This window comes from Sesamum indicum, linkage group LG12 (genome assembly GCF_000512975.1).
Source record: "Sesamum indicum cultivar Zhongzhi No. 13 linkage group LG12, S_indicum_v1.0, whole genome shotgun sequence".
NCBI lineage: Eukaryota > Viridiplantae > Streptophyta > Magnoliopsida > Lamiales > Pedaliaceae > Sesamum > Sesamum indicum.
Window position 1 is genome coordinate 5,119,464 of NC_026156.1, and position 9,073 is coordinate 5,128,536.

Below are 9,073 nucleotides of genomic sequence, written 5' to 3' on the forward strand. Positions count from 1 at the left end.
AAGATTAATCCTATGGCTCATTTAATTTAGTACTGAAAGTAAACGAGCCTGCTTCGACACCAGTCGAGAAGGCGCACAGGGCTCCCCATTTTGGCAACAAACTGTACCAAACATTCATGATCATCGGAATCCACAAAAGACATCCGCGTCAAAGACTATGCAATTTAACATATACTGGATTGCAAAATGTTATTTCAAGATAAAGATTCTAAAGGGACATACGCCAGGAAAAAATAATCCAACAAAATCTCTGGAAGCTAGCTACAATCCATGTTATAACTTGGATTTCCAATATTTGCTTTCAGGGATAGCCCTTCAAAGGGTCAGCCGTTTTGCCCGATCTGGCATCACTCCATGCTTTAGCAATAGTTCTTTTCATATCCTCGTCACCTTCCTCATACATATTCTGTAAACGAATGATCGATATTTGAATTAGTGTAGGAAGACCAATAAAACAACTTAGAAGAGAGAATTAGTGACTGTATCGGCTTAAGCCATACCTTCATCAGGTCCATTATACCAGCCATTGGATCCTTCTCCTTGTCTAAACTTGGCTTCAACTGTAATATCATAAAACACACGTTAACACACCATACCGCCATAGTTAAACATCTGAAGGTCAAGGCATTACTGAGGAATTACCTTATCTTCTTTGAAGTGCAAATCCAACCAATTCCCCTTAGAAGCTTTGACTAAGGTGACAACCACCCTCTTAGGCTTCACAAGTACCTTACATTTCTCAGGTACAATCTCTTTGTTCAACTTAGGTACAGCACAACGGTAGTTCTTACCTTGAACATCATGGAATTTGATATCAAAAGACATTGGCTTAAAATCAGCTTCAATCTTCTCCTGATCAACCCCCTCCAATGATACATAAATCTAAGAAATAGAAATAAAAAACAAAAAGTATATCAAAGACAAGAATCGGTGCGCGATAAACATAGTAAGCTAATGCAATCAGCACGTGCTGAAAAATGATTCAAATGCAATAACACAATATAATCTTTGCTAACAGTAGAAGAACTTCACATCGGTAAAACAAAAACTTATACAGGGAATCTTCAAGAGCAATAAAGTTGTGGATGTTCAAATTGAATGGTGGATGCTCAAATTTGAATGGCGGAGACATAAAGGATTTAAATTTTCTCAAAGATATAGAATAAATTTCGATCAAAGTTCTATGCCCAACTAATCACACGAAATTAGATAACGAACAGGATAAGAAAGACTTCTATTAAAAGCATAAGAGGTGTTAATTAATATGCATCCTACCTTCAATTTATCATTATCCTGATCCCAGCTGAAGGAGCCAAGTGTAGCATAAGTTAACAATGGGTTCGATGCTGCCTTTGGGGCACTTGATATTGGAGTTGCCGTGGAGACAGCTGAAACTGGAGCTGGTGTATGAGGAGCTGGTGCAGATTCAGCTTCTTTTGTTAACTGAAAAAGAAAATCACAAAATTAAAGTATTATAAAGAGGGAAGAAGAGCAAATTTCCAATGAAATTTTCAAAATGAACGATAGCACTTTAATGCAAATACTTCATTGTACCAAGAAACGTTCATCTAGTACAAACACCTGAGCACGACCGAGGGAGGGAGCCCTTAGGTGCGCAATCTAAAGATTAAACCAATATCCTCAAACTAATTAAACATGATCCCTCATCTTTCACTGTCCACATGCGCACCTCGTTCATGATGATTCGAAAAGGAGACACACGACGTAACAATGGCTCTATGCACTATCCTATGTATTATACAAAAATATAAAATTCCATATAGAAGTTTCCCTCATCAGGCAAGGCATCATCTATATTTCAAACGTCACCTACTACAAGCTTAGAATTCTTACTGTTTACACACACATATAGATAGAGAAGGCATAATAATTAAAAATAATTAAGAAAGACAGACAGAAAAAAGTCGCCATTATCACCAGTAATTTCTCAGTCATTCTCGAAATCCAGAAAATCCATATACAGAGAAAGGCAGTCCTTTCCAAGCATATCATAGACACAAATTTTATCGTCAAACGGAAACGATCATATATATATATATACATATACAAGAATCTTTCCAGCCAATCATGTTTTTATGAGAAGAGCATAACAACAATGGGATTTCAAATACAATCATGATCCCCTCCAGTTCCGCATAGGCATATCAGAATATCCACAGAAATAGATGCTGGCTTATCAAATCGAAAACAGACAGGAATTCATGAAGTGATGAAAGTAAGAAAAACCTTTTCCAAGTTGCGAATCTCGGAGGAAATAAGAGAAACAACGCGAGGCCTCTTGGCGATGGCGTGGAGCTGCTTCAATTCCTCCAAGTCCAGCGCAAAATCTTCACTGCTCGCCATCCGACTCTTCCTGAATCTTTCCGCCGGAAAGAAATGGGTATAGCAGCAACGATGACTGGCTTATATCCTGCTCCCGAGAGGAATAGAAAATGCTAGAAAGAACCGTACCCGCCTCTTCCTACCACCATTTTATTCACTCATTTAGGTCTTTATTAATTATTAATGGGTTTTGCGAGAGATTAGGGATCATTTCTTGGGGCGAGAAGTTTCTAGACTTGTCGAGTGGGTTATAAAAAGAGCTTGTCTAGATCCTCATAATTTGGGCTTTAGACCTAGAAAGTCTTTGTTTTAATCAGACCATAGGCCCACTTTAAGCCCGAACATATATAATTTAATTGCCTTTGGATGATTCCTAAAACATTGGGCTTCAGTTCAGTCAAGTTTCTAGGACAACAAACTCTGCATAACATCTGGGGGTTGGAATTGGATGACTAAAAACACGAATCTTGAGAGTGTAAGGTTATTTTTACATTTCCTTGCTCACAAAAAATAATATAATGTTTTTTTTTTTTTTACCTTAAAAGACGTTACTAGTCAAACGACAAGATCATATGCAACCTTAATCACGCTCATGAATCCTACTAGTTTAAAAAAAAAAAAAAAGAAAAGGTAATAATCAGTGAAGAATATAAAAAATAGGGTGAATAGCAATTTACCTCCTATAAAAAAAATATAGTAATTTACTCCATATACTGTTAAAATGAAGCCATTTACCCCATGTACTTTTAAAATGAAGTCATTTACCTCCTTATATAGGGAGTTAAATTGTTTCATTTTAAAAATCATAAAAGGGTAAATTGATCTATTTTAAATAATATAAGGAGTTAAATTACTATTTATTTTTTATAAGAAAATAACTTGTTTATTTACAATATCACAAGTGAGTTGCTTGCATTTTTCTCATAAAAAATATCATGGAATTGAGCAGAGGAATTAAGGCATGAGGTACTCCCTTATCTTCTTTTCCTTCATATATTCACAGAGACGCTGATGAGTCACAAGACCCGCTAGCTGCATTTATTTCAGCACCCAACCAATTTTTTGTTTGCACGTAAGTACAATTATTGTTTCTGAATTATTAGTATGTCATTTACTAATTTCTGTTATTGTATTTTTCGAGTCAACATTGACAGTCTAAGAATTACATCAGACTCTTTCTTTCTTTGGTGGAGAATTTGAATAAAAAACAGCATTCGACACAACTCTATTATACGTAATAATTGGAGAACAGCATGTGGCAGTGTTGACCGCACCCAATTGATGCGGATGTTTTAATAAAGAGACAACAAAATCAGCCAGTGAATTTATTGTTACTCTTTTTTTTTTTTTTTTTTGGGGGATGTAATTTATTTGTACAGTATTATGAACCATAAAATCCGCGCACATGAATGGTGTGTACACACGGCTTACCTCATGCTTTTGACATTACCAAATTATTCACCAATCATTTGTGCCTAGAGGGATCTTTTCATTAAATAATTTTTCTAAGTGAAATATTTTTTTTAATTTACGAATAATCATAAATAAATTATAATATTGTTTCTCAATTCAAATAATATATTAATGTAATCAGAAATAATTAACAAATTATAATAACTTACATAAAAAGAGACGAATATCCACACGTTTGATGAGTAATTAGATCATTATTATATATATAATTTCAGAAAATAAATAATTATATGATAATCATATATATCTAAATTATACATAAAGTAATTAAAATCCTCTTCAAACGGGACAAACTAACGGTTCAAGCACAAAATTTCTTCACGAAAGATTTTATATTTAACCTTTAAGTGTATACGTATGTGTTGGGTGCACAAATATAAAAAGAAGGGTTAAAAGCATTTTACCCCCGTTGTATTATCTTATATGGAAAAAATAATCCTTATAAAAAATAAAGCAAAAAACTCCCTTGGATCTGGATTTGTTATACACACGCCTTTATGTGCGGATTTTTCATTTTTAACATATAAAATGATAAAAAATACCCTTATTTTTCAGCTGTTGGATATACTTGATATAAATTTGTGGCTTTTATATTTAAGGAATATAAATCAAATGTTCAAATTTATCAAATTAATCCAACAGTTCAGATTTAACTTAACAAATCTATGGTCTATATTTTGTTTGATAAAAAGTGTGTGGTCCAAACTTAACCTTTATTTATACAAATAAATGTTTTATTATACTTAAAATCAAGTATTTATATATAGACATATATTTATATATACGTATATATATCACAATGGTCTAGGGGCAGGTGGTGGCGGGAGTTGAGGGAGGGGGACAGGGCGGGAAGGGAGGGATGTGGGAAGATGAGGGAGAAAGATGGGAGTGTTTGCCAGAGAAGATGGATTTTATTTGGGTGAAGGAGAGTCTAGAACCGGAGACAATGGCGATGGGCTGAGAAAAATGGCGGCGCGGTGGGAATTGGGGGATGAGTTTGGGGCTAAGGAAGAAGAAGGGAGGGAGGGGGGTCGGCTGACGGGGCGCAGGGGGTCGATTTCATATTTTTATTTTATATTATATTTAAGATTTAACTGTAAAACAAATTTAATTTATTTTCTGATATTTATTTATTTTATATACAAAATATTTAGTTTTGTTATTATTTTAATACATTTATTTTAAAGAAATAGGTTAAAATTCATTAATTTATATAAATAAAATCCTGATAGTTGATTTTATTATGTTAACACGTACGGTTCATAATAAGAGGTATAAATGTAATTATCTAATTAAAAATTGACGCGTTTTGTACACAAATAGCATGATAGGGTGCTTCGTCCCCATAACCACAGACATGGGTGAGAGTAGGGCTGTCAATGAGTCGAGCTCGAGTCGAGCTCGACCATTTTTGTCGAGCTCGAGCTCGAGCTCGACTCTGGAACTTCGAGCTCGAGCTCGAGCTCGCCAATGAATTCTTGAGCTCGAGCTCGAACTCGGTTTCTCGAGCTCGAGCTCGAGCAGATTTCAGCTCGACGACTTTTTGTATCATTATTATTATTATTATTATTATTATTACTACTACTATTATTATTATTATTATTTTAAATCATAAGATCGTATCATAAACTTTTTACATAGATATAATTGAAATTAATATATGTTCACAATCTGCAAAATTTATATATTTATAAATGTTAATATGACATTGATGTAACTATCATGTTACATTATTGAACAAAATAGGTTAATCGAACCATCAAAATTTAGATCAGACCGTTAAATATGATAAAACTTACAAAAAAATACGTTTGGTAAAGTTTTAGACTTATTGGATATACGGATGTCGAGATATCGTACTCAAAACATAAGAATAATCATTCAATACGGTGTATCGTTCAATCAGGCCATGTGATTTTAAATCATACCGTCTGATATGATCTAATGTGCACAATCTTGTATATGTTTAAATTTCGTATGAATCAGGTGCCCAGATTTTAAGATATCGTAATTATTGATTAAACTTTTTAATCTCATTATTTATATAATAAAATAATAATTAAAATTTTTCAACCATCATCATCATCATCATAGATAAGATTAATTCATAGGAATTACTAAATTTTGACATAAATTTATAAAAAATAAAAAATTATAAGTGAATTACTTGTCAATTTAAAAGATATTAACGTAATACAAATATATATTAAAATAAAACATAAAGACTAAAGTTCTATATATCATATTAAATAATAATTTTAATTATAAAAGATATTATAATTTACTAAGTTGTTGATTAAATTTATTTTTGTATAAAGATTAAATGTATAAATAAAAGTACCATAATTTATTATTATCCAAAATAAAATGTATGATCTTAATTAATAATTATAATATATGGTCAATTTATATTATAAAATTGATTAAATATATAAAAAATTCAAAAAAAAATAAAAAATATAAGAAACCCAACTCGAGCTCGAGCTCGAATTTTTCGAGCTCGAGTCGAGCTCAAAGTCGAGCCGGCTCGACTCGCCTGCCACCCCTAGGTGAGAGTACTGAACAAGAGTGGTGCATTAATCTGAGGTGCAGCACTCATGAGCAGGGCTTGGTTGAAATTTGTGAACAACAACAATTTTCGTGTCCGTGCCCAATCAAACTTGGCGGCCCTCCACCACCGACGTTTTATGTCTGCCACATGCAGTTATTTATTTTTATCAACTTTGACGGCACTTGAGTTATTATATAATTTTATGTTCATCCTAAGATTAATAATTATACAATTATGTGGACCATATAATAGTATTTTAGCGCTTATATAATTAATAAAACCTAATTCGAATATAATGTGGTGTAATCCATATTCTCTATATTTGGTGTGTCAGGTATGGAACTTTAAAAATATATACCGCACTACTTTTTATTGTATTTATTTATTATTTTCCAACAGTAATTTGAATTTGTTATATTTTGCACATCGCGAGTGACTAGTTATAAAAGTTTGGAAGGTGGAGTTAGTCAAACAAGGCATACTATGGTAAAAAATGATTTAGTGTAGTAGGTGCTTCTGCTTTCTACCAACCACTAGCTGGACTTTATGAAATTGTCCCAGCCACCAAACGTTGACTCCAGACTCTCTATTTATATCCATTCTGCATCGACGTGCTAACTACTTTTGTTCCTCAAAACATTAAAACGGAACACGTGATTTTTATTTTTGTATTTTTCATAAATTTGTATTTTTAATAATTCATAATAATCAAAATATATACAAAGAGATATACCAATAGAAATAAAATTGAAAAGTGTTACTCTTTTTTATAAACTAAAAGACAACCACTTTTGTTATTGGAAGAAAGTTATTAAGAATAAGTTTAAGCAAGAATTTAATAATATATTAATATACTATTCAAGATTTTGTTAATAATATTAATTTAGTATAACTCTATAGATTAACTAAAAGTTTGATTAGGTGCACTTACAAAAAAACAACAATAGTTTATTTAGTAACAAATATAAAGAATTATACTTTCAAATTTTAATGTAGAAATAAATACAATGTAAGTATTTGTATAAATTCAAATTTGGGCTGAAACCTGCATAATGTAAAATTTTTTATAAGATATTATTTTGTTCATAATTGTATTAACTCAGTGCATAGTATGGAACACATACGAGTTATATATATTTAAAGGGGTCCTTTATTAAAAATTAGTAAAGAATCTCGCAATTTCAAACTCTAACCTTTCTTATTTTTCCAAGTTGCATATTAGTTAGTTTCCAAGATCTTTGCATTGTTAAAATATTTATGGTAAATAACAATGCTCAATAAATTAGAATGATTTATTTTTTAAAAAACCTAAGATATCTTACTCTTTTCTTATCTTTTGAATTTTAAATTTGATAAGTTTGCAAACTCAGACCTTTCTTATTTTTCAACCTTGGATTATTTAATTTTCAAAAACTTGTGTATTTTTTAGAAAACATAAGATATCTTACTCTTTTCTTTTTAAGAAAAATTCTAAAGTTGTTTTGTTTTTTCTGATGCAAATCAAATAAGTTTTATTTGCTCTAAAAAAAACTTGTTGAAATATCAAAATGCAGAATATAAGAATTTTTAAATAAAAAGTAAATCTAGTTAGTTGATTAATTCATCAAAAGTTTACAAATTTAATTATTTTAAATTAATGGATAAATAATCTCCCTTTTTTTTTAATAAATTAAAAATTACTGTACAAATACCCCAATACCCAATGGTGTTCAGGGTATAGCTAAGCCCTATATATGTCCATATTTGAAATATCTATTGTAATAGATATGGGTCCAAATATGAGCTTAATACCTCTATAAAAAAATATAATAGTAATGACAAAATAAAAAATAATAATATTATAATTTATCACTAAAAATATATATTGAGTGATAACAACTTTTATTTTGTTATACTATATATAATTATTTGTAAAAAAAATTACACAAATTTGTTACAATAGATAATTAGTGAAACATCTTTAGTGTAACAAATAATTACTATCACTAGATTATAACTATATATATGTGTCACTAGCTATTTTTATGATAATTTTAATTTATTTATAATATTTTATCACTGTATTCATTTATTTATTTATTTTAATTATAATAAGTTTCACAAATTAATTATAAGTAGTTAAACTATAAAATTCATTATTTTGGCAAAATAAACTATCCTATCAGCAAATATATATATACAATGACAATACTAAAATTGTCACTTGAATTATTTTGTCGCTATATTTCTCTTATGGCGTATAATTAAAACTATCATGTTTAGGTATAGATATTTCTCTTATACGGTTCTATTTTCCCGTAATTCCACCAAAAGAAAAGGAGAGAAAATTGTTGTAGTGGTGAAGTTGAATTATAAAAAATGGATATACGTACGAATACTCAAGAAATCATGTACGCTTGCACGCATTGACCTCAGTATTCATAATATGGCTTTTACTTCAAAATATCAAAATGTTAACGTCGCATTGAATAAGGACAAAGATAAAAAATGAAAAGCAATGAATGAGGACCGAGTCGCAACGTTGCTCATCGTACACTACCACTTCCACTAGTTTCCAACTAATTTCGAATATATATTACTTCCTTCCCTATTGCCATTGAAAATGTGTGTTGCAGTCAAGAAAATTTAGAGTCATATCTAAATAAAAAATGGCCTCCAAAGATGAAGTTGCGCACCAAGTCCTGCAGTCCAGCTCGGACTTTTCTG

General features: G+C 30.9%; 1 protein-coding gene across 1 annotated transcript; it reads right to left on the bottom strand.

Annotated features, from left to right (window-relative positions):
• LOC105175713 (calcyclin-binding protein) lies at positions 130 to 2,495 on the bottom strand. The gene is made up of 5 exons (XM_011098259.2): positions 2,248 to 2,495; positions 1,276 to 1,443; positions 643 to 882; positions 501 to 560; positions 130 to 406 (listed from the first exon to the last, which is right to left on the bottom strand). The coding sequence occupies exons 1-5, from the start codon at positions 2,362 to 2,364 to the stop codon at positions 302 to 304; spliced, it is 690 nt and encodes a 229-aa protein (XP_011096561.1). The 5' UTR covers positions 2,365 to 2,495; the 3' UTR covers positions 130 to 301.